General features: G+C 32.7%; 4 protein-coding genes across 5 annotated transcripts in view; all 4 read right to left on the bottom strand.

Annotated features, from left to right (window-relative positions):
- Positions 1-3,417: 3,417 nt before the first annotated feature.
- Positions 3,418-4,548, bottom strand: LOC131846137 (probable serine/threonine-protein kinase clkA). Its single transcript, XM_059195365.1, has one exon. The coding sequence runs from the start codon at positions 4,432-4,434 to the stop codon at positions 3,697-3,699; it is 738 nt and encodes a 245-aa protein (XP_059051348.1). The 5' UTR covers positions 4,435-4,548; the 3' UTR covers positions 3,418-3,696.
- Positions 4,549-5,097: 549 nt separating this feature from the next.
- Positions 5,098-5,778, bottom strand: LOC131846129 (uncharacterized). The gene has a single exon (XM_059195356.1). The coding sequence runs from the start codon at positions 5,776-5,778 to the stop codon at positions 5,098-5,100; it is 681 nt and encodes a 226-aa protein (XP_059051339.1).
- Positions 5,779-11,959: 6,181 nt separating this feature from the next.
- LOC131846095 (CD151 antigen-like) overlaps positions 11,960-27,160 on the bottom strand; it is an 81,698-nt gene continuing 66,497 nt past the window's right edge. For both annotated transcript variants that reach the window (XM_059195316.1, XM_059195317.1), the window contains 5 exons: positions 22,990-23,212; positions 21,477-21,668; positions 16,432-16,605; positions 14,283-14,432; positions 11,960-13,528 (listed from right to left, as the gene is read on the bottom strand). In XM_059195316.1, the coding sequence (XP_059051299.1) occupies positions 13,385-13,528; positions 14,283-14,432; positions 16,432-16,605; positions 21,477-21,668; positions 22,990-23,130 (801 nt within the window). In that variant the 5' untranslated portion in view covers positions 23,131-23,212 and the 3' untranslated portion in view covers positions 11,960-13,384. The remainder of the gene's footprint in view (positions 13,529-14,282; positions 14,433-16,431; positions 16,606-21,476; positions 21,669-22,989; positions 23,213-27,160) is intronic.
- On the bottom strand, positions 23,414-26,327 carry LOC131846094 (sorting nexin lst-4). The gene is made up of 2 exons (XM_059195315.1): positions 26,228-26,327; positions 23,414-25,553 (listed from the first exon to the last, which is right to left on the bottom strand). The coding sequence occupies exon 2, from the start codon at positions 25,537-25,539 to the stop codon at positions 23,857-23,859; it is 1,683 nt and encodes a 560-aa protein (XP_059051298.1). The 5' UTR covers positions 25,540-25,553; positions 26,228-26,327; the 3' UTR covers positions 23,414-23,856.

Raw genomic sequence — 27,160 nt, 5'->3', positions numbered from 1 at the left:
GTTTATTATAAAATCTTATGCAATTACCATAGAATGAATTACTGATTTTGTGCAGACGGCATTTAGGTAAAATAAGCTTATTTATATTGCGTAAGTTTCTACTTGTACAGTCTTTGAGTTTTTTAAAACTCTCTAAGTTCTTCCGTGTATACATGATATTTTCATAAATGTATTGTGAAGTAAACAGAAATACAATAATACTATTTTTTTTTAACATGTGCATTGATTTTATTCCTGTATTATACGTTATATTACGTTACTAGCATTTTTAGTCAAATATCCTGCTACGAAATAACTAATACGAAAAAAAGTTGATCCCCATTTCACACAACCGAGTTTTACACAAAGTCGTTTATAGGTTTTTCCTGCTACTTCGTCTGTTAAACTTAGATAAAAGATAGACTATGTTCAACCTTGTGATATCTCTCGTGATCTATCTTCATATCAAATTTCATGACTAACTGTTAAGCCGCTTAATCGTGAACCGACAGATATACCTACTTTTGCATTTATAATATGTATTAGAATGGCTTTAATTCCAAAGTCTATTTAGACTGTAAATAGTTGTGTGAGTGAGTACCTTTGTCTCACCTTTTTTTTACTTGGGAAAAACCCTCATGGAGACCCGTTATCTCAGAGGTTGGACGGGTATTGTGACACTCCTACTCACTAAAAACCCCTCAGCATTCTTTGTAGCTGCCATAGTACCGACGTCGCGTGGTCGGGTTATCAATCGACCTCGATCCTTGGGGCGACGGGCGTCAATATCGTCAATGCGTAGGGGGAACTCTACCCAGTTCTCTCGCTTCCGCACTCCGTGGTGGAGACGCACCGGAATACGAAATGCCTCTCCTCCCCATCTCGACTCTTGTTTTGTGGACGGCACTTAAGCGGCGACTTAAGCCTGCTGCTGACACTGCCGCCCACGCAGATTCGCGCCCGCTTCGCACCTGTCTTTATAACAGGTATAGTTACGGCAGAAGCGGCCACCAACACGAGGCTTAACGGTCGGGACGGGTCCCACACGGACCCCTTGTCCCAGCTTGAGCCGCCTTTCTCGTCAGACTATTAGCCACTGAGTTAATGATAACCCGAAGGCATTATTGCCCTATCGCTAAGATCCCACCAGAACCAAATATTGCCCAGCCATCGTTCCCCGTGTACAGACATTCCAGGCATTTCCACAGGCATTTCCATTTCCAGCATTGTTAGGTTCCCCATTGCCGTGGCAATGGGGAACCTAACAATGCTGGAACATACTAGGAGGTTGTTCGACCAAGCCGCCGATCCCGAACGTATCCACGTAGATGAGCAGCCCAGCCAACGTGGAGGTTGCCCGATACAGACTTCACCTCTGTCTAAGCTATTTTAACCTAGCAATTTGCTAAGCATACTTATTAAGCCATATTAAGCTTACGTCTCAGGAATGACAACATATGAGGGTTGTAACACCATGACGTGACGGCTTTGAAGCTCTTTACAGGTGACGGTTGCCACTTGATCAGCTTATTTGCTAAAAAATCTTGTCGAGTCTTTTTACGATTAAAACCTGGGTGAGTCATGAAACAGTTCACAACTAGTAATTTACGTATCGATATCATCGAAATGTTAATCAACCGTCATCAATCATAAAAACCTGTTAATAATTAGGTAATTCATTCAACTGCGTATTATTACGTCAAGGTTTAACTATGACATATAAATTGTGATGTTTTACAATCTACGAAAAACCTATCCACATTGGTTTTATACGACAGTAAAGAGATCAAGTTATATCTCATAATTTGCTTGAACGAATTTGCTGTCTGCTATACATTTATTATTTGTTTTGCTAATGCGACAGCCGACAAAATTGAGTGTCACTTCGTTAGTGCATCGGGTGATGGGATTCCCAGAGTGGTAAGGAGAGGCGGGAGGCAGGAGGTTTAAAAAACTGTACTTGTAGTTCTCTGATTTTATAAGTCAATTGATATATGGCCAACGTATTCGTTTATTACTACCTTTTTATTTAATTTTATGACGGTTGGTCGAGCAATTAATATATAGCCATGCCTACAATATATATGTACATACAGTGGGGAAAGGGGATTGTTAGCAATGTGGACTCATGATCCTCATTCTCATTCTCCACTGGTGCCCCGCCAGTGAAAAGCGCAGGGCATCACTCCATTATCATCAATCAAAGAGTAAAGTATAATAAATATATAGTAAAGTAAATATACCAGAGTCATAAATATAAAAAAAATATACATATATGCAGGATTTAATCTCAGTAACCTTCACTGACGTACCCAGAAGATATTTTAAAAAATATGATGGGAAATACTTATGATAGACAATTAATGATAACATTACAAACATACATTTTTATTTATTACTAGCTTTTCCAGCGACTTCGTCCGCGTGGAATTTAATTTAATTTTTATAAAATAAAAGTATCCTAAGTTACTTTTTATTACATCAGCAATCCAACCAAAAAAAGTCCCGTCAAAATCGGTCCCGCCATTTTTTGAGATTACCCGGAACAAACAGACCGACAGACAGACAGACAAAAATTGTAAAAAAAATATTTTGGTGTATATACCGTATTTATATTCATATGTATGTAGTAAAAAACGGTTATTTCAATATTACAAATAGACACTCCAATTTTATTTCTATGTATAGAAGATGCTACACTATGGCTTGTTTATATTAAACGGTACCTCGGCAGTGGATTCCCGTGAGATTTCTATTAATTAATAGAATGAAGTGATAGTACCATAATATATATTTGATAATGAAAACACTAAATGCGGAACACCTATTAGACACGTCAGAGGCCTTCGTCTACCGTTGCGTCGTTATACGACCTAGAAATTCTGAACAGCTGAGGGCGCCATTACTGTTTTGTTAATACTAGATAGTAGTATAATATAATGGTTTATAGCTAATGGACATAGTTGTATAGCAAGGTACCGTTTTTAACTATATTTTTGATTGAATTCTCGGCTGGGTCATCGCTTAGTATCTAACAGTTTGGTTTTTTTACAATTTCCTACTGGTTTCAATAATAATAATAATTTCAAGACAATTCACACAGCGCCACCTAGTGGGTGTAGATGGCGCTGTGTGAATTGTCCTGAAGTTAAGCTAGTGTTATGGGTGATAACTGATACAAATACATAGATAATTTTTTTTTTCGTAAATACATACATATACATAATAATGATTGTGGATTCGTATGTCATTCATGATTCAGGATACGTAATATCATCATGGGGTACCAAACTACCAAATAATTCTAACATATTCTATGTCCCCTATTGTTTTAAGATATTTTCAGGGTTGTTACAATTGTAGACATTATATATAAAGCTAAATATAGCTATGTGAATAAACTAAAATTATTATAAATAGTTTTTGTACGTTTAAATTGAAGAGTAACTAAATGAACAATCATATAATTAGACGTATTTATTAGATGTACAGCTCGTTACATTTTAAAAATATTTTATTTATTTCATCAAACAAACTTACAATACATCATCGACTCATTCAAGGACAGAAGATACATACCATACTTTTAGATATAAATAAAAGTATACAATAAATGCGTCTTTGTTAGAATACTTTTATTTCAATATTACCACAAATCATAGCTTCTGGAAAATTTAATTACACATTGAATAGTTATATTTAAAATAAATTTAATATTTATTCTTGTTTAAACCTTATATCTATTGGAAATTCCTCATCATCGTTTTTTACTTGGTCATGAGTCTCGGCGGTCTCTCTTTTCGGGTTCAGTGGAACGAAAAGCGGCTCATCGTCCTTATTTTTGTCGTCGTGGTGTTCTGATTTATTGTTGTTGTCATCGAGTTTTTTGTTACCAAAAATGTTGTCCAACACTGCCTCAATTTGCGACTGGTTCGTTTCTTGTTTTGGTTTTGACGTATCTTCTTGATAATGAGCGTTTTTGTCGTAGTATTCATTTTTGTTTTGATTTGTAGGAACTTGATTATCATTTAGATTAGCATTGCCATTGTTTTGGACCATGTGTGGGTAATTTGGTTTATTATAGTTGTCGTTCAGCTGTTCATTTGGCTTATTGTAGTAATAACCATTTTGATCAGGAATATTGGGTCGATTGTTGTTTTGTGGTTCGTAATTCGGTTGCTGTTGAGGTGGTACCGGAGGCACTCCATATTCTGGTTGATTAGGTGGACCGTAAACATGCTGTCCTCGATTGATATTAAAACTTGTCCCAAAGTTAAAGCTGATATCCGTATTTGGTCGCAGAGTATCGATTATCTTGTGAGCAGTATTATGAATATCCGACCGAGTTTTTTGGACACCCGATACAATCGCGTCAAATATTGGTAAACCTCCTTCGCACATACTTGTTAATGTTATTAACACAAAAATTGATAGCGGTTTAAAACTTACGTTCATTTTGAATAAAGATTATATAATTATCACAAGTTTTACATAAAAATAATACAATTTACACACGTTTTTGTCTTCGGAAGTATCTCTATAGCGCTATGAGCAGACTATACTGACGTTATTCTTTCGAGTATCGTTGAGATTCTCAGATGTCAAAACCAGTTTTGATACGGCATACATAATATAATACGAAGCTTTTTATGTACATAATTATATAGTTTTTAGGTGAATAAACATTATTATGTATCAGCTGTTTAAACAAGGCTAATACAAACAAGGTTCAAGATATTAATATTAAAATCCATTTTTATTAATAAAAATTAGATAAATAGATAGATTTAGTCAGTCTCATATACCTAATTAAAAATTGTATGAGTATATAAATAATTTGCCCATGTAGCATACCAGGCTTCAGGCCCATGGAGGGATAAATTAGATGCATGAGGAGCGAGGGAGAGGGGGGCAGCTGTGCTTCCCACCTGGATAAACCCATGCTTAAATATATATCCAATCTGTTATAACTTTAATATTTAAAATATGTAACAATTGTCAAGAATAACAAAATATAAAAAAAAACTATAGGTGTAGAGTTATAATACCTATAATAATATTACGTACCTACTTTATGTATACAAACATAAAATGTAGGATAGGTTCTTAGTTTCAGAACTATTCCGTATCGTTTCGGACATCGATTTCATATTCAAAGTCTTCATATTTGTTTTGGTGGTTTTCCTCGTGGCTAGGCATAGGCTTTGAAGTAGTACTTGTATGTGCGGTGTATGTCGGCGTCGCGGATGCTGTACTCGTCATAAGATCGTGACCATACTCGTTATTATGCATAACTTGATCATAAGGCTTATGTTCGTGACTTGTAGTGCTTTGACTTTCAACAGATGGTCGTACAAAAGGACTCACCGTTGGTCTAACATCATTCTTGATAAAATTGTTAAAGTTGCCATTAAGATTTTCAACGTTCGTATTAGGAAGGTATCCATATTGTACATGGGGTCCTATCGGACGAAATGGACGGTTCATAGTTTGTTGATGTATTCCAATTTGCGGTGAATGTGGAACAGATATAAAGGGCACTCGATTAATATTTATATTTAAATTAGGATATTTATATACACCTTGCTGTCGTGATGGCTGCACTGTCATAGGTCCTAACATAAATCTCGGCGGATAAGCTATTGGCACTCTGTTAAACGGTCTTGATCTTATATATCTTGATAAATATGGATTTGTGAACCATATGCTTTCTTCATTATCATAATAATTATACACGTTCGAAGTCACTGTTCCGAGGAATATGCACAAAATCACAGTAAACTTTGGGAGGAAATACATTTTGAGATCAGTAGATGATACTGTCACAGAAACGACTGGTGTACATCAAATATAAATGTAGCAATATGTAGTTAATTACAAACGATTTAAAGTCATTCTCATGACGCAGTGTGGTCGTTAATCTTTCGATTCATTCGTACATTGCATTTTAAGTGGGTAGGCTTACGTTCCAAATTGCTAGACAGATACCTACGAATGATATAAGAAACTCTGTACAGGAAATGGATGATTACTAATTACTAATCTAATTAATATTAGATGTTGGCGCTAGATGAATATAAATAATTTGGAAAACCAAACTAAAACTACAAAGCTTTGGTTATAACGGTGCCAATATGTTGATTACTATTTTTATGACTAATTAGGTAAATGATTTCTATACATATATTAAAATTGTAACTTATCGCTGTCTATACATAAGGAATTAGAGAAAAACGATTACTTTTACGATGACTTTGTCAACGTAATAGATACCAAAACAATTGTTAGAATTTTAAGTTGTAGATCTGTATACGTTAATTGCAGAAATGGCTTAACCCGTGATCAGTAATGTTTTCTATGAAGGTAAACTTAAAATTGTGTTATTAAAAAAAATTCAGGTACCTACGAAGTTGCAGTATGTGCTAATGTAAAAATATTATACCTACTGGTCAATAGTGACTTGGACTTGCTCAATGAGGATTCCTAATAATTTAAAACAAATATATTATTTTTTCTTTACGGTGTTACAGGAAACAGACATTGACATTAATGTGATTAGGACATTCCTAGTTTAGAACAAACCGTCAACAAAATTAAAAAAATTAAACCAAGTTATTATTTTTAAGACTGTTTGGTAATTTTCCATAAACAGAAATAATCCTTCGTTCTATTTTATTTTTGTAATAAGCATCTATCCCTTTCTATGCTGTAATTAATTCTAAATTTTCGTTCAGATACCTACTTCAAGATAAGGGCGTGAAAAAGGGGGAGCATCCGTCCGTCCGACTATTCCATTCCAAGAATGGAAAACGGAAGTATCATATTGTTTTTATGGATGATGATTAAAATGATGCTCTCGCTTGAGTTGTATTAATGGATTTGTATGAATTATTATTATTAGTCATATGAAATGACTCGTGCATATTTCACGTAAACTGGATTGTTAGTGATAAGGATTAATAATCTCATTGTTTGTTATGCACTATATTAGGTTGATCTCCACGCGGTTTCCCCTGGAAATTATCGTGATAAATTCCAGGTGAATGTGCGAGCATGGGCTGTCTGGCTTGAACTCATATTAATTCTATCCTTTATCTACTGCCAGCCAGCGTGAACTGTAAGGGCAAGCTGGTGCTGATGCACCCATTTAATTCAATTATAATTCTTAAAATAAAATGTGAAATTTTTTATATGAATTAAAAGTGGGTCAGGACATTAATAGGTTGATCTAGATATGATCTTATTTTGATTATGTACTTACTTAACATTAACGTAAACAGTATAGAGTAATTAACACTGTAAATTAGATGTAAAAATACAACATTTAGATACCTACCTGTCTAAATATAAACATGAGTCGGTAGCTATTTTAAGAATGGAAAACACCTTTGTGCAATTACAATACTGAACTAACATTATGAGTTTTTTGTTAATATAAAGGGTTACGTCTAATTTTCATTATGAAATAACATCAATTATGATATTAGTAATTTTATAGTCATGTTTTAATTTTAGAGTATGTAGGTACAGGGGGAAATGGATTGTTAGTAATATGAACTAATACTCCATCGCTAGCAACGTACCAAGTCAGGTTGACCTCTACGTTGTTTCCTCTGGAACCAACGTGATAAATTCCAGGTGAATTTGTCAGGTTGGCCTAACTGACCTGACTTCATGTTCATCTTATCATCCACCACTGGTGCCTCGCCTGCGTAAACTATTAGCGCAGGCGTGAAACCATACCATAATAATCCATTAAAAAATGTAGGTCTATACCGTGCAATTTTTTTAATAAATAATATGTATAATTTGTCGGATATTTGTAAAGTTATAGTTTGGACTCATATTCCTCGCTGTACATAATTTACATTCATTCTCATTCGTAACTCGATGAGCCTTTTGGCAAATGCGTCCTTCAGCTCTCTCCATGTCCTCTGCAAACCTATTCCACAGATCCCCGAGCTAGGGTAATGTCGACTTTCCAACGAGTTCTTTGGCGCCTTTGTCTTTTGGATACAAAAGAGTCACTTGTTTGCTCCATTTATTCATTTTGCATACATATGTCTTGTCATTTAAATGCCATTTTACATGGTCTATTCACGATAGTACCTATATCTGTTACTCTATTTATGCGCATATATTTTATTTAAAATTAGTTCAGTAAAAACTTTCATGAAATCGATATAAATGTAATTTCATACATAAATTAAATTATTAAATTGATTTCATGTATGCTGAATTGCTGATACGGTTTCGTAATGTAAATTAGTAGGTATTTATATTCACGTACTAAGTGTAGCCCGCGACTTAGTCCGCGTGGAATTTAAATTTTTTATTTTTTCTAAAATAAAAGTAGCCTAAGTTACTCCTCATTATTACATCAGCTACCTGCCAAAAGTGTCTCGTTAAAATCGGTCCCGCTATTTCAGAGATTAGCCGGAACAAACAGACAGACAGACAAATATTGTAAATAAAATTATTTTCGTATATATACCGTATTTATATTCATATGCATGTAGTAAAATACGGTTATTTCAATATTACAAACAGACACTTTAATATTATTTATATGTATATATTCACATATGTCCGAAGTTACCAGTTGCGACGTGAACAAAAAATGCTGACGTATAGCTTGATGTGTTTATGATGGAATTAGTGAAAATAAAAGATTAAAACTGTAACACGGGTTTGTCCGGTGGAGTCAGTGACTTGAACACATGTAAACAACATTGTAGGCCTAACAAGAGCTAATAGCAGGGGAGGGCCCGGGGCCCGCATGGGACGTGACGTCTTACAATCTAATTTAATAATAATTATCATAATTTCGTGTTTTATATGTTAATAACTTCAATTACAATTTTTTATGTCTACCATAAATAAAACGATGGTAAGAACGGTCACTACCTACAGTTTATGTACCTACTCATAAAGGCAAAACAGCTATATGTAGTATGGTTTATTAAATGCCTGTGTAAGCACTTTGTCTGTGTTTTGATTGACTTGGTTTAGAGTATATAAGCTATGTCCATAATGTCCTGTTTATGGCAAATAATAAGAAGTATTTTCGATAATTCTTCAAATTTCATGTCTTAATACTAAGATCATGTCGTCATAACCAACTTGAAATGCAAGAACACGAAATTTTGTATCCCTTCGATACTCTTGTCACCCCACTTCTAATTGATGAACAATTCATTCAATGACCCTTAAAGAGATCAACATCAACGTTAAATCCTATCAAGACAGTTCTGAGAACTAGTGAGGATCATTTCATTAGCTTTCATCATTGGGTAGTGCTTAAAAAGCTGCATTAAGCAAGTTCCATAGGACGGATTTATAAAGCGGAATACGAGTTTAGCTAGCCAAATATTAAAATAAAATATTAGCTGAAATCTCGGGGATAGCAATTATAGCTTGCTGATAAAAATAGCCTATGTCCATCTTGATATTATCGTGAAATTTGATTAGGATGCGTTCAGCCGTGTTTACTCGTTTATACCGACTTTTATTTTATAAAAATGAATGATTATACTTAAAATCTCCAGCTTGATAATCTTTGTATCAGATTGATAAATTTCTGAAATCAATTGGTAACTGATCAAATAAGCTTGTTTTCCTTTTAAATATTTAATAGATACTTACGCTATTCTGAAAAACAGTATTGGTAGTGTGTTGTAATTAGACTATTATCAAAGAGAGAAAAAAAAAACAAGATTTTGATTTAAATTGTATTAAATAACAAGAATATTAAATGTGAAGATCACGATTTTACAGTTATTAGAATAAAATAAAATGTATTTAGTTGAAGAATACAACCGCAATAAAAATGATTCAATTGTAATAAAATAAATATATTTAATTATTGACATACTGATGTATCACAAAAATGTGTAAATATAGCTGTTGACTTTGTATACATAGTTGTATAGCCAGGGTTGACCATATATATCTACAAGAATGCGACTACATTTTGTGTTAATTTAAATATCGTATCAGTTACTTTTAAAAAAAAACTGTCAGTTTTAGTAATAAAGAACTGATTTATTAGTATTTATTTATTTTATTAATGGATAAATAGTGACAGATTAACTTAGTTATTTCCAGTGTAATTTAAGTTTGTTGATAATTTTTTTCACTGTTGTCTAATATTTGTAAACATATTTGTTAGAACTAACACAGACGAGTGATCACGACAGTGCTCTGCGATTTCCAATTCCGTTTGTCGTGGATATAAACCTACCTACTTATAAACAATTAATAGTTGGTAGGATTAAAATCCGTAATTTATTCTGAAGTATTGTATGTTATTTACGGTACTTCTATTCTATATTATAAGAGAACAATAGCGTATATCATGAAAAAATGTACGCAATATTTGATCGTAAGAATTTTTGCGTAAAACAGAACGGTGGAGTTACTGCTGCCAATTATACAACATAAGACAAGAAAAATCGACAATTAATAAATATCAAAGTTATTTTTTAAAAGTAATGCAAAATATAAACATATTTAAATATCTTTAAAACTAAAAAAAATTGTACTTTAATTTTGACACAGTTTCCTTTTTTTTCTATTTTTATAAACTAATATACTTTATTTAGAGTAAAATAAAATGTCGGCACTCGTTTGTGAGTTACACTATTTGCGGTTGTAGACTTCTGTGATGATAGCAAAACAATAATAATTAAATATATTTAATAAATTAATAGTTAAAAATTAATTACCCGTAAAATAATTTATATAAATATTTTTGGTTTTAAATAAAATATAAAAACAATGATGTGTAAAACAATTAAAATTAAAACACCATTATCTATTTTACAGGATTCTGTATTATTTTTTATTATAATTAATAAATCCATATTATTTAAATAAATACTAATAATCTTTATACAACATAATTTAATATACAGATAGATATGACATTACATATATTAAATTATTTTCTTTCCTGTAATCTATTTCGTCCATATAATTTTAAATAATAGAGAATCCTGGATATAATTTCCACAATTATTATCTATTTCTTATATATTATTAAGGCACAATACAGCTTAGGTATAGTTTGTTACATGTATTAGTGTACTACAATACATACTTAGTGGGTTAAAATGTATACAGAGTCACGCATTAGTGGTAGCATATAAAATATATAAGATGTCACAGATATACAAGAACTCGAATCCTAGTGATAACATTTGCGAAAATGTGAATATACATGGAAAATAAAAAACAAACTTGTATCTTTCATACTAAATCACGGACGCATCCGTGATTTGGTATGAAAGATACAAGGTTTGTAAGGTCCAATTATTTCCTTTCTTAGAACCCTATTTTGTTCAAATTGGTCAGTTTCAGGAATGGTAAACGCTGAATTTTATGTTGTAACTTTTTCGTTGCAGATTGTAGAACATTTATTCGATTTATTTTTAAGCCGGTTCTTGAATGTGGGACATGAGTGTAACTTTCATACCCGCCCGATAAATCTTTATGATTTAGAGAAGCGTGTAGTACGACATAATAAAAGCAAATATTTAACTACAATCAAATTGAATTCAAACGTAGCCTTTTAGATTTAATGGTGCAAGCGATCGATATGTTCGAAAGTGCGCTTTTGTGTTTTAAGAACGATTTATTATCGTATATAATTTTGTTATGCATAGTAATTTGGGCGCTATTCTAATGCTAGACACACACAGATTTTTGTAAAAAAAAAAAGATCATACCGACATCGACATTACTTTTAATTTTATTTATGTTAAAATTCAAGTGATATCTTCTACAATTTTCTGAATAATAATTTAAAAACGAATTCTGTAGCCCATAAATTGTTTATAAGTATAAAATACATGACACGTGTTTAATTATTTAATATATATATTATTTAATGTAAATTAGATTGTAGTTGGTAAATAAAGAAATATAAAACATATTAGATTCAATTATAATGTTCAACTTGTTAAATGTTTAACGCAACTATATAAAAAATAAAATTATAAAAAACACTGTTTAAATGATTATTCAGAAATATTTAATGTCGTCAATAAAATTAGATGTAATTATGGGAAGCGACCTTTTTCCTTAGTGACAAGATACCTATTACCTTTACTATATGTAATTGAATAATGAATAATAGAATAGTCAGTTAGCTGTATTTGAAATGCTTTGGTCATTTGCATATATAAATAAAAATAAATTCTGACTCATGTTTAATGGCCATACCATAATACTTCAAATTCGAATCATTCAATATTTCATAATAGAAATAACTAAACTATTTCATACATTATGTAAAATAATTTGATTATTATATTTTTATATTTTATTTACTTGAAAGATTTTATGTTAGTCCATAGATACGGCAAATGCTGCGTCGTATTTTATTTATAATAAATATTAGTAGGTGTTCATGGTATCACTGTATCATAGATGTGAAAGTTTTATTAATTATCGTGACATTCTTTTTATTCGATGTTCCATCCTATATCCCGTGTTAAGTACACAACGGCCTAAGGTATCTATAACAAATATAGCACCATATTAAATACACATATAACAATTTCTCATCTAACATATTACTCAAACGTATGACTTAGACACATTTTGATATAAATTCGGTCACTTTTACTACTTAAATAGCTACTGGCTAGACATGAACATTGTTTAAATTCTATATCATTATGTAACATCAAATGAACACATGAAATGAAATGTAAATTTTTACCGTACTATATAGGAAAAATAGCTTCGAAAAAAGTGATTAATATTGAATTTAGAATAGTGTAACGCATAAAAGTGGGCCTCGCGTGAATATAAATAGAGTGTAGGGCATGTATTAATAGAATTCCGTAGATATACTTAAGATTCGAAGTTTGTTTGCTACATCTTTACGGATTTTACGTTTAAAACGTATTAACGCTCAGACTGACAACAAAGGATTTATAATTTTGATACGGAACTCTAAAAACTTTGAATAATTTTAACAACAAGGTTTGGAAGAGCAAGGAGAATGAAAGGAAGAACAAGGAGGCTTTGGTCTGATTGAACATGGGAACGGTTATATTTAGATTGCCCTGTGTTCGGTAAAGGTTAACCAGATACCATTATAGTTATATTAAAAAGGATCTTACTTGAGGACTAAGTATTTGGTTTGACTGCAAAATTAATATATCTAAATGCTAACATTATCGCTGATAGTGGATATAGGCACATTGCCACCTTTATCGGCCGCGGGGTGGAGCGGACATGGCGGTCGTTTTACACTTCGTTTTGTTCTAGTACTTCCCAACTTCGGCGGTATTCTCTGAGAGCCGACCCGACCCTGGTACTTCGTCAAGTCGCCGGCCGAGGCTGACTTGTCGAATACTTTCCGGTTCTTGCTGGCCGCCGGCTTAGGCCGAGGTCAGTCCAAGACGTGTTTGATCTTAACGTAGAGAATGAAAGAAAAGAGGAACCCGAAGATTGGTATGACCGACATCCCGACGCCGACCGCCGCGAGGATTATTAGGTGGTCTCGAATGTGATTCGTAAACTGTCGTATGCAGCCCTGGAAGAGAAGATATAAGTATATAGTATATTTAAGAAAATACGATAATAAGGAATTACACTGGTGTTTCAGACGATAGGCTACGGCAACCGATTACCATCAGGTGGGCCGTATGCTCGTTTTGCCACCATCGTGATAAAATAAGACTAAATAATTGGTTTATAAGTTTTTATAACTATTCGACGAACAATATAAATGTGGGGAACGCAGGGGGTATTAAAGCCGCTAAAATAACACCAAAGTCGCGAAAGAATTTATGGAGCAGCTGTAAGCCCACTCTTGCCTGATGGTTCCGAGTTCATGAATAGGCGAGCACCGTTCAGTCAATGGATCTGGTTTATTATAGCTGAAATAGTCAGCCTTAAACACTCATTTAAATGCTGTTTTAGCGGTTGCTTTGTAGTTACAAATTTTGGTAATTGGTACTGGGGGGGAAGGTGATTCTTAGTAATGTAGACTAATAACTGCTAACAATGTACCATACCAGGTTGACCTCCGCGTGGGTTCCACTGATATGGTGAATTTAACACTATGGTGCCCCGCTATCATAACCCATTAGTGCAGGCGAGTGCCCCATTCCATTATGTTGATAATCGAACGGTGCAAATTATGTGATAGTTGTATAACGTAATTGGTTTTGATCTGACCTCATGCTCATCTTATCATTCTCCACTGGTGCCCCGCCAGCGTAAACCGCTAGCGCAGTCGGGTGAACCATTCCATTATCAACTATAAGGTAATTAGTACTACTCACATTGTGGTAGATGTTGGAAGGGTGGTCCCTGACACCGCAGCGGTTGGAGACAGTTATACAACATGAATCTGGTACGAGGAGCCGAGGATCGTGTTCGTGCCACGCGCTCCTCCTCCAGTCTTGATATCGTACGGCGCCGCAGCATTTAAACTGAAGGAGCAAACATGGATAATAAACCTTACTAGAATAATATTATAAACGAGAAAGTTTGTCAGTAAGGGTGAATGGATGAATGTTTGTTATTCTTTAACGCAGAAACTATATGATCATAACACATAGGCTATAATTTAAAAATATGTTATGTAAATTGTGGGAAATATAATGGTAAATGTCAAGTTAGTGATGCAGACAAAGTTGCGCGGGTCATAAACAATAAACATATATCTATTTCACGTGAAGGATTTATTCTTATATGTTAGCATGTCTCAATTAAGATAAAACATTTTTTTTGAGAAAACTTTGATTTTATTTTAGTTTCATTCCAATAAGTGCAGTCTACAACTATCAAAAAGCGTAATGTTAATACACTTGTGAGTACTAGGGATGTTTATTTTCGTCAGTGGGTGTAAAAATTTAAACACTGCTATTCTGGGGATTGTAACGACTTGATGGACCCCAGATAACAGATAGATAGTTCATCAATGTTCGGGAAATTGCAGTAGAATTTAGTATGATTGCTACTTGACGAGAGCTAAATTTACTATTCTCTATATAGTGATTATACTTTTTCTTATAATTAATTTGAATATTAGATCTATAGTTTCATTGATACAATTCAAATGTTTAAACTAATAAGTACTTGCTCATCAAGGCCACGAGATGACTGTACAAACATTATAGGTATTAAAATAAATATAATCGAAGCACAATTTAACGAGTAAGTTGTTTATACAGACTGTACTATATTATTTATTACTATGAGTCATACTCACTATCTTATCTCCTGTGAAATTACTTGAATGACATCTCAAATGACATTTCTATATACAAATTAGTATATTACATATTTATTCTAAGAAATAAGTTAGTCTTTAGATCTAGATTTCCTCAGTCTACTTAGTGAGGTCTCTGGCTTGAAGGATATCGAAATTAACAAAAGAATTTAGACGTCTCATGATATCAATTTCAGATTATTCTTTTAAAGTTTCTCTAACAGGCGGATAACTACTCAATATTTCTTGCAGTAAATGCTGAATGTAACCTATGTCAGCCCACAGTATGGAAGGAGGCAGCTATGTTAGTATAGAGGAATAGTGAACTCGAAACAATCAGCACAGTATGAACATATTTAGAGTATTATATTTATATTGATATATTTACATATTTATAATATATTTCAATGAATTCTTTGACTATCAGTGTCTGTTTTGGATGTCCCATAAATATGAGCAAAATTAAATGTATAAGGATAATATATTTATTACTTTGATATAAACACCATAATATACATGATTATTTTTGGAACGAACAACTCGTAATTATATTGTCTAGTAATAGTATTCCTATGTTTGTATTGTTTAATAGATAAACGTAAATATGAAATTCGGATTGACGTTTTCCGTTTCACTTTGTGTGTCAACTTGATGATAATTTTAGAGACTTCCGGAACGGTAACGCATGATATCTTGGATGTCACGTAGTGTTGATGTATATAGACGACGGGTACCATTTATGGCCGCCAGCTTGTTTGCGATTCTATTTACATAAAAAAAATCTCAACGAAGTACGGCGCGAGCCTACTGCTGTCTGTCGAATTGATTTATTACCTGTGTATCCATCACCGACAGTGACATATAAATTAACAAATAAACTTTTTTGTATCGACCACATTTCAACTGACATCCTTTCGGTCAAAGTAAATGTATTAAACTACCACGCCACATCGCTTTTATAATAAACTATCTGACCCCCACAATTTCGTCTGTTTCACACCTGACATATATATTGATATATTTCGTCCAATTTATGTAATATCTTTTTAAATTTTAGCCTAGGTGTTATTATACAAAACATGGTCCAATATCGTCCTAGAGAAAATTAAACGTCCATTCATCCATACTCACAAACTTTCGCCTTTATGTTAGTAAGATATATAGTTAAGTACAATAGATTTTTAAAATGTGTGGGAATTAATAAAAAAAATCCGAACCTCTGTTTGCATGCGGTCAACAGCATTAGAAATGGTGTTGTCGAGGGCGTAATTATACAAGAATGTATGATTTAATTCCGCCCGCAGTTCGTCTTCCACTGCCACCTCGTAGTAGTATGCCAGCCCGCCCGCGCCAGCCTCGAGTATGAATGTTATCAACAGGAAGTATGTATACTGAAATAAAAAAAAATATATACGTCTACTATCTGTTTATTTATAGTAAAGCCTATTATATGAGGGTTTGAAACACAATAATAGTATTAGGGTTTCTACGCGACTTGTAATAAATACATATAAAGGCTTTTAGTTGTATGATAATGTGTGTTGGGATGTAATCTGATGCAAACAAAACGGTTCGATGATTTCATTAAATAGAACGATGTCGACAGTTATAATATTGCATATTCTTTGTATAGCATCTATTAATGATAATGTAACGACAAAAATAAACTATAAATTTATACAATGTCCTCTATCAATTTATTAATACGTAAATTATGAAAAGATTTTAACTTTACGCCATTTAAATTTTATACCATTTAGTATAAAATTTAAATGGCGTAAAGTTAAAATTAATACGATCATAATAATTTACGCCTTTAGGGGGGATATTTTTCTTAGCTTCTTTAAGCTTATATATTATATGTATTATATATTTATTAACATATATTCTGTAAAAGTTTCTTCCTAATTTCCTCTATTCGTTTGTGTGTATGTAATAATGAGCTGTATACTTTAAAGAAAATTATCATTATAGTTATATTTAATTTTATATGAATATTTCAGGACAGATCAGTATATTTAAATTAGATTATAGACTATAGTGTAAATTTAAGTACAAAGCATCCATTTTTTTATTATTTATTACAAGCAAGACATGGGCCAAGATTAGTACAGCCAATTAGTTGGGTCAATTTTACCTTAAATGAAGCGATTAAAATAATCGACCCTATTGACAGTATGCTAAATGTAGGCACTTTTATATTAATACAAAAGAAGAAAACCTTAGACGGTTGCTGCTTAGTTGATATAAATTTCGTACGTGCCCATAATTGTCAGGTCAATTATAGTCAAGGCTGTTGTTAGTTAGAGGTATTGCTCATTGATAATATGTGAAAATACGCACGTCAACTGCATTACTTTTGAATAATAGTTGAAATACGCCGAAAAAAATACATAGTCTGAGCTGAACAAGACTGTGTTGCTATTATGTGGTCTTATTTGTACTGTAGCTTAAGTTTTCTTTAAATTTATAGCTTAATCTTATTTTCAAAAATATATATTATATATATATCTGAGCTAATAAGACTGTGTATTGGTTTTTGTTGTATGTTTAATTTAATTTAAATTTAACTTTTTTTGAGAAAAGAATTGATCTGCGCTTATCAAGTATAATAATATGGTAGGTGTGTCATTGTTTGATGTTTGCATAAACATAGCTTCTGTAATATCAAGGTAAGATGATGTAAATAGTTTTAAAAATTTAGGTATTTACGTCATGCAAGTTTAGGTTCATGGACATTTCGTTATCAATAGCTTTATATGGTATCAACTAATTTTGGAAAAATAGTTATCCTTAATAATATTCAAACTAGCTGTTTCCGCGACTGCGTCCGCGTGGAAATTAACTTTATTTTTCTAAAATAAAAGTAGCCTAAGTTACTCCTTATTACATCAGTTACCTGTCAAAAAAAGTCCCGTCAAAATCGGTCCAGTCATTTCAGAGATTAGCCGGAACAAACAGACAGACAAACAAAAATTGTAAAAAATGCTATTTTGGTGATTGTATCGTATTTATATTCATATGCATGTAGTAAAAAAACGGTTATTTCAATATTACAAACAGAGTATAGATACGAAAGTAACTCTGTCTGTCTGTCTGCCACTGCCACACCAAAACTACGTAACAAATTTAAATGAAATTTCGTAAACAGATAGTCTAGACTCCTAGAAAGGACATAATTTTAATGCAAAAAAGGGTTGTACGAGGTTGAAAGGGGAGGTGAAAGGTTGTATGGAAGTATCGTCATTTAAAAAGCTAAGAGTTTGAAACTTATTTTTCAGGCTGTAAACCCCTTGGGGGGTAAAATAAAATAGGAAATGAAAGTTTGTATGGATATGCGTAATTTTTGAAGTTAGAACGAATAACATTATTCTTTGGCTTTTTATAATTAGCCTAATAATTTAAAATATCCGAGGTCACGGTATTCAAAACGGATGAAGTCGCGGGCACAGCTAGTTGAAAATAAAATACTTTAACGTATTTCTGAACATCAATATTATTCATATAGAGATAATTATGTAGAACGATGTCTCTTGCGATTTTGTGCTAACACCGTCAAGATAAATACAAGCTGGTGACATTTGTAGTTATCTTATTTATTGGTGCCGGTTGCGTAATTAGATGTACCTAAACCATGTTTCAGTATTGGTATAAATTATATCTCTATATATATAAAATTATGATGTGTTAGCTGCCATACTTTTCCAAAGAGGGTTAACCCATTTTGATAAATATATGTATACTTGGTAGATCTGAGAATAGGTTCTTGATCTATTATCATACCATATAATAGTGTGCTGTTGAATTTGTCACGATGGGCTAACTGACCTGACCTCATGCTCATCTTATAATCCTCCACTGGTGCCCCGCCAGCGTAAATCGTTAGCGCAGGCGGGTGCACCATTCCATTATCAACCATTAAAAAAAACCTTTAGAAGACCACGTAGGACGTCAGAATATTAGCAAAGTTATCGTGTAATATATCCAGAAATACAGACTAATCATAGGAGTTTCTATTATATCAATTTTTAAAATATCTATCAAAATCTATTCTGAATTAGAGTACATATAAAAAATAATATCATATGAATGTGAAACAGTATGCTTTCATTAATTATTACCTACAAGTCGGTATATAAATAGGTATGCGAGTGAGCAACCGTACAATTTTTGTTTTTATAACTGTATACTTTCTCAAAGGAAAACAAAATTATCGTGGAATCGTTATCGAGTGTTGTTATTGGTTAAGGATATATTGCGAATTATTTAGGTGATTGCAACTCGATTTCTGTGTAGGTAATTTTTGTAATTACAATGGTTTCGGTTTTTCATATGTTAGTCACAGACATTAATTAAGAAAGAAGAACATACACCTTTAGTACATTACACTACTGTATTTACATACTATCGTACAATTCGAAAGTGACTGCATTTTTATTATAATATAATATCAATCATAATAATCAGGACAACTCACACAGCGCCAGTTAGCCCCAAGCATAGAGTTGTGTGAAGGGTACTAGATAACTGATATAAATACACACATATAATACATAGAAAACACCCAGATTGATTAAAGCGATTTTAGTTTTGAATCGATTATTCCAAGAATTAGTTACGTATAGTACTTTTAAAAGCAAAATTGATTTATCGTTTTATCTTTAATACATTTTACGATAATTCATACATAGTAAATATTTAAATAACACGTATATGTATCAGTTTTACCATTATCATTGTACTTGCAGTTAATCAATTGTTTTTAAACAATTATTATGGTTATTATGAATGGGAGCAATGCATTTATTAGCGTTTTCTTGTGATTTATGTATTAAAGGCTCATACAGGTACGTTAAATGTATAAAACATGCTAAAGAATTTTAGTAATATCTGATACAATTAAAAAAATATGTTACATGCTCGGAAAACTGAAATGTTTCTGTGGTGTTAATTTAAAAATAATTATTAATCATCATCGCAGGTCCTATTGGCACGATAAAATCGTTTATATTCATGAGTTTGTTTGTATTGATTTGGGTGTATTACATGTATATTTTATATGTATTTTTTTCCATTTTTTTCTGTAATTATGTATGTAATTACATAATTACAGAAAAAAATATGTAAAAAAATATTTCTATTAATTCAGTTGTATAGAACCCATAGCACAAGCTCATGTTTGAAATTAGACGGCAATGTGTGAAATGTACTGCTACTATTAATTTACATTATATATGGCTCTTATTAATTCTACATCCAAAGTAAATAGCCAGATTTTTACACATAATCATAAATTGTTACGATGACCTATGTACAGAAATAGTGTTACATATATTATATAGTGTAAGATAAATAATTGATTTATCTATGTATCATATTGTTGCATAGCTTCACTTAAAAGTAGTACATTAGAGAAACCATTTTCTGAACTATGAAAATATTATCATTGGTGTTCAAATAAGGTCATAACAGTATACGATAAACAATTGTGTTTCAAATTGTGACATTCGCCATGACCGAGCTAGTTCATTGACCAACCCATTGGACTCGCATAGTATCCTATTTTCCGCTCATCGCCCACGCGTGGTCCTATTTGAGACTATAAGTGCATTCTGACTGTTTCGATCAATGATGAAATAAAACATACATATCGTAATTTACAATTTGTAGGTCTTTAATCCTAAATGTACCATACATTTAGGATACGAAAACTAGTACTCAATCTGACGCTAGCAATGACATTTTACTTTCAATATATAAAAACGATACGTTTAAAATTTTCACGTTATTAAAGGCTTCGGTGGTCTAGCGATAGCGTATAGCTACTTACAATGGTCGCGAAATTCAAGTATTTATGAGAGCGACTATTATTAGGTATAATATGTAAGTATTTATAATAAAATGTAATTACATCTTGTCTAATACATATAACACGTGTTCTGCTTAGCTTGGGGCTAGATGATGCTGTGTGAATTGTTCCGTGGTTATTTTATTATAATAATACATTTAATTAATAAATATAATAACTATAAAAAAATAGCATACTGCTCTCACTTTCTTCGCATAAATTTTAACTGTCAATGAAAAGCAACACCTCCGCGTAATTTCCTTAAAAAGGGGTACTTACACAATTTTCGACGCATGTATTAATACAGAGATGTCTAAAAAATTATGTAAAAAAATAGTAATCTAATCACGTAAGTCTAAGTAAGTAATACGTAAAAATCTCTTAATTACAGATAATAAAATAAATAATACATACGCATAGTAAACTGGTTCTATTTTCAGTCTTAAGTCCGCAGCATCCAAGCCCACTCATGGGCACGCCGAGTGCGCCTGCGAACACCAACATGTAGGCAATGGCTGGGTATGTCGGTGTTGGTAGTAGCGCCACATATCTATGTCTGGTGGCTACAGTCCACGCCCCTACCACCAGGACGCCTATACCTGCAAACTGAACACCATACATTACATCAGTAGTCGTCAAAGTACAACCAGCGGGCCATTAATTACCGGTATTCGAAGACCCCTAGCAAAGAAATGAATTTATTTGTCAAATATAACCGAAATTCATTTTGCGTACGATGTTAGTACATTCTTCATTTTCACATTACTTTTAATAGTTCTGATTGGTTACTTAGATATTTATATAATAAGTTTTTTAAGAGGGGTGTCACATGCGCGTAGCCGTCCCATAAGAAACCTTTGTATATCCTTGAAAAACCTCATGTTGTAGTCTTCCAAGAAAACCTCGGCAGGTAGGTTTTACAATCTAAGTGTACGCGGGAAGACGCTCCTCTGAAACAGCACTGTCCAAGACCACTTTGATTTCAGCGCGTGGAGTTGAATTCCCTGTCGATGGCGAGCGGTGTGATGGTAAATGGTATTCCGAATAACCAACCAAACGCCCTTAGTGGCTGTTATGCCACGACTGCGATATGTTGAATTACCTTAGCCTAGAATGAAGTGTAGAAGCATAGCAACCACTGCATTATATCAGACAAGGTGACTCGCGCAATTTCAACTTACTTGTCAAGTTAATCACTAAATTTAGGTGAATTTACATAACATCTCTTTAAATTATGAGCTGTGTCCTTCTGATAAGCTTGCGTATAAGCTATATTACTGTAAAATTTAATCAAAATCCAGTACTTTTGGCGTGAAAGTAGTAAAAGAAAGAAAGTAACAAACATCCACAGACACTATAATTAAGAAAATATATTTTAACATTCCTTTAAATATGTGTTCTATAAGTGGTACATATAGAGCAAAAGATAAAAATGTATGCTAAGCAATATAATTAATAATTAAAACTATAACTACATTATCATGTGATTCACTTTTTTATAATCATTAATGCAGTTATTCACTGTTCGCCGCAGAATGGGCCTGCCCAACTGCTTGCCACAAATACTGTATTTATTATAATATATAATAATAACTACTAGTTCCTATATTAAGCCATTATTTTTGGCCGCAATATCCTCCAGGACAAATTCATTGACAAGAATAACAGTAGTTAATTTGCTTCTATTCAAGTATTTGGGATGAATATATCTTTTACCATTTTAAATACTACCTTTGTTCATAAAAACGTTAAACATGAAATAATGCTATTTTACGTATTGATCTGATTAAATTAAGGAAATAGTATAACAAGTTATTATGTAATTTGAAAGAAATTAAGAAAACATTCGTAAGAGAGAGTATTATTGTATTATATAGATGTATTTTTAATCACAATATAGCGTAAATAGTACAAGAAAGTTGCTTACCAAAAATACGACGTTGAAAATATGCAAAACGCATTTCAAGAAATTCACACTGCAACAGTCAGCGTCCCGCGATTTCCTTGGCTTTACTTTCTTCTTTTTTGCTAAAAGGGCACTACCATCCTTTTTCTTATCTTCTGCCATTGTAGTATATCTACTACTCCCACAAAAGGCTTCAGGATTATTCGAGTTTTATCTTTGACTGCACATATCGACTCCGAAATTCCTGTGAACAATAGAAAAATTTGTGATGACTGCATTCAAGCACTTGGTTTATTTTAATAACAGAATTTAAGTACTTACAATCAAAAATCACGCAAAACCTTACGACCTAAATAGGTCCTCCTTTAATGATGGAAAAAAATATACAACACATATTATGCATTGATTAAAAAACATTTAAACGAATTACAGTATTTATTTAATTAGCAGGCCCTATAAAATACCTTATAAAAGTGGAATATATAATACAATACTTAATCTAAAATTAAACAACAAAATGTCAAAATAATTGATCCACAGTTAGTACAATTAGAATATTGTGTATATAATTGATCAAAAATAAGTAATTATCTATTGAAGATTCTATGCAAATATATATACAGAATACTTTAGTTTATAAAAGATAATGTGTACCACAATTTATTAATGTATAATATACAGTCAGTCCATAATTTCATCACAAAGTGAATACATTTCATATTCATAGATCAAATCAAACCAAATGTGCAATCCTTTGGATTGGTACTTAATTATTTGATAATCTACAAAACAAATTATTTCATAATTTAGACCAGTATACAATAATGGTTTATTCCATTGTATAATATTAATTGTCTCAAAACTCTTCCTTGAGTCATATATAATAAATTAATCATCATACTGTTGCAGTGTTATTTCCAATTTTTCTACAATTTTTTTATAAAATGTAATTTGCTGCCTTAGGAATTTTTGCATAGTGGCCTTCAAGTCTGTTGTTCTTTCAGATTTAAAGTGGTTTACTTCGGCAAGAAGTGCATAAGATATAACATCAGTCCTTCTTAAGACTTCATTCAGCTGCGCTATTTCCATTTTGTGCTCCCCTGTCAATCTTTCACATTCCCGCTTCTTTTGAACAGCTCCCTTGTGATTTGCTAGTACATCAGGAAATGATCCGATAATGCCTTTGTATAAATGGAATTTGTCACCCAAAGGTTCCCAGTCATATTTTGGCTGGTCATCATACATTCTTCCAATCTCTATGTAAGCACCACCTGTCATTTTTATGGCTGAAGTTAATTTTGATGTGGAAATCACTGTCCCTTCATCCAGACTGAGGGCATTGCCTAAACTGTAGAGGGCCTCACCAACCTTCTGACAGTCCATTTTGTAAGGTCCTTGGAATCTTTTTGTTTGTGCTAAGCACATATTAGATACAGACTTCACAGATGAGTCCATACTGGCTACAAATGTGTGGCACTGTTCTGTGATGCTATCCACTTGTGTTTGTAGTAAAGCTTTCTCAGGTACAACTAGTGATATACAATAATTTAGGCTCAGCAAAGGATCCCGCTCAGCCTGTCGCTTGCCTGCCTTCCATTTTTTTTCATCAGTACAAGTCAGAAAGTGTTGCCAGACCTCGCTCTTGGATAGTACTGGATGCCGACACATCCAGTCCACAAATTCTTGAAGTTGGACTCGCCTGCGTTCAATCAACTGCTCATCATATCGCCCTGAAATTTGTTTGTCTGGCAATGGTGGGATAGGAATTAAAGTGAACTTCTCTTGTAATCTCTCATGTAGCCAATCAAAATGTTTGTATCTTCTAGAAACTTGAATATTATTAAATGAAGGTGTCAATTGGTATGCAATAAAACTTTTAATACCTTTAAATTTTGATTCTTTTTTCGGTGAGGCTACAGTTACTGAGTATGGATTTGGTAGAGGTGACCATACATAACCCTCTTCATTTTGTACAATGTAAACTTTATCATGATCTGGTACCTCAATATTTAAAGTGCCAAGTAGGTAACTTTCACCAGTGACTTTAGAAGAGGGAGCAAATTTATTTCGCCTAACAGTTCCAACAGAGGAGCCATAATTGGATGCTCCATCATCAAGATTATTCATATCATTTATAGGCATTCCTGGCAAGGCTACTGGTTGAGGATGCTGGCTGTGGTGTGATTTATGTTGTGCAGGACCAATTTCTGAATATGTCTCATCATCCCAATCATCCTCCCATCCATCTTCTTGTGATGTTCCTCTGTGGTAGTTGTTGTCACCAGCACTGTACTGCTGATCCCCCCAATCATCAGCAGCTTGGTCATATCTTGGAGCTGCTGGCGCTGCATGTGTCGGGGCTGTACTTGTGTGTTCCAGTTCTTCAGGAGTGAGTTTTCTTACATAAGCAGCAGGGAATAGACCCGTTTCGCCTTTAGCATTCCTGCCCTCCCACCAACCTTCACCAATATCCGTGTTAATTAGTGTTAGTATTTCTCCAGACGTAATTGACATTTCAGTGGTCCCGGGGTCCCCAGTGAAGTCATACAGTGCTTGAACTTGGGCCGTCATTTTGACCCTGTTACCTAAAACAAATTAAAAGACACATTAAACGACGCACACATGCTAACGTAGCGTCCATCATACAACTAACACAGCATACACTTACAGGTAGGTACATATCTATCTTATCTTTGTTATCAACAGAGGTACTGAATAAGTATAGAGTGATAATATAATGTGCAATATGTCTTATTAATAGAGCGTATTATTCAGGGCGTTGCTCAATATTACAACGCGAGGAGTTGACACATATTCTTAATAGCACTCAATTAAGCACAACTGGTAATTGTCAAATGTAGAGGTACACCCATTGTTTAAGGCCTCTCTCCATAAGTTTTGGAAAGTAAGTGTTACTATTCCTATAGTCGTACTATTGTCACAAAATACAATTACATGAAACAGTTAAGTACTTTGTTCAACAGTAGTAAAACTCATACTGTTTTTATAATAAGTAATAAAAAAAAGGAAATTATAATTTACAAGATTACCTCAAAGAACAGTACAAATTGTTAATAATGTACTAAAGTATAGAAATACATGAGTAAAGTAATAAAACTGATAATTTTCGATACATTTGAGTGACGTCGTTTTAGCTACATGTAAGGCAGAAGTTAGAAAATAGTGGTAAATTCTTATAATTTAACTGCTAATTAATGTGCAACTGAATACATGAGTAATAATTAAATTCGTTACTTACTTTTTAACCACAACACAATAAAATAAGTATGTAATTTTTCAAGGTGGATTCACTGATTGTACAGTCATCTGAATGACAGATTCCTGAGAACTTGTTTTCGTATCAGTCTGTTCTCATTTACGTGGAAAATACTAGCTGGTGATTGGTTACATTTACACTTCGTTCGGTCGCTAGGGATTGAATCAATATAATTCGTTCATAACCGGCACGCGAGTATTATAATGGAATATGAAGAATGAAAAGATTTGATTAAGAAATGTATTTTTTACAGGTCAAAATAATTGATATTCTAAGTTAACAGTTGAGTTTGTTTGTCTACAATACAATAAATTAATCATACACACATTAACCTTTTTTAAATAGTGATATATTATTTTCCTTATAAAAAGAAAGAGTCCATTGAAGACATTAGCTTAATACTTATTAATATACTCTTTTGTCTATTCTCTTCTATCTATGTTTAACATAAAAAGTCGTTACAAAATTAAATAACAAAACGTGTGTTATTATTTGATTATCGACAATTTTTTTACTATACAATGAACAGGTGACCTGAGTCATTGATATTGTTATTCATAGTCCATGTCTACTTATTCAAATGACGTTTTATATTTTAGAGATACAGAATTGATATTTGTAAATACTATAAATCAAAAGACTATTAAATGATATAAAATAATCATTTTCCAAGTCGATTTCAGGTATCAAAGAATATTTATGAGTACCGTCAAAGAAGAAAAGATTGAATATGTCTATTTAGAATGAAAACCACAGAAATGGAACGAATTGATAATAAACAATGTCCGAGTTGCAACCTCTATTCCTTCATTCCATTCGATGAAACTATTTGAATGACAGCTATATGTGCTAACTCGTTCGTGCTTCAAATCGCATTATTTGCTGCGAGTTGTGAGAAACGATATCTAGATGTCG

Source organism: Achroia grisella, unplaced genomic scaffold (genome assembly GCF_030625045.1).
Source record: "Achroia grisella isolate CSIRO2021 unplaced genomic scaffold, CSIRO_AGI_Agris_v1 utg501, whole genome shotgun sequence".
Taxonomy (NCBI): Eukaryota; Metazoa; Arthropoda; class Insecta; order Lepidoptera; family Pyralidae; genus Achroia; species Achroia grisella.
The sequence above is the reverse complement of the archived record's forward strand: the minus strand, read 5'-3'. Positions and strand labels throughout refer to the sequence as shown.

Excerpts from the sequence above, each read along its gene's own strand:
- LOC131846137 (XM_059195365.1), bottom strand. The coding sequence starts at position 4,434 with ATGAACGTAAGTTTTAAACCGCTATCAATTTTTGTGTTAATAACATTA.
- LOC131846129 (XM_059195356.1), bottom strand. The coding sequence starts at position 5,778 with ATGTATTTCCTCCCAAAGTTTACTGTGATTTTGTGCATATTCCTCGGA.
- LOC131846094 (XM_059195315.1), bottom strand. The coding sequence starts at position 25,539 with ATGACGGCCCAAGTTCAAGCACTGTATGACTTCACTGGGGACCCCGGG.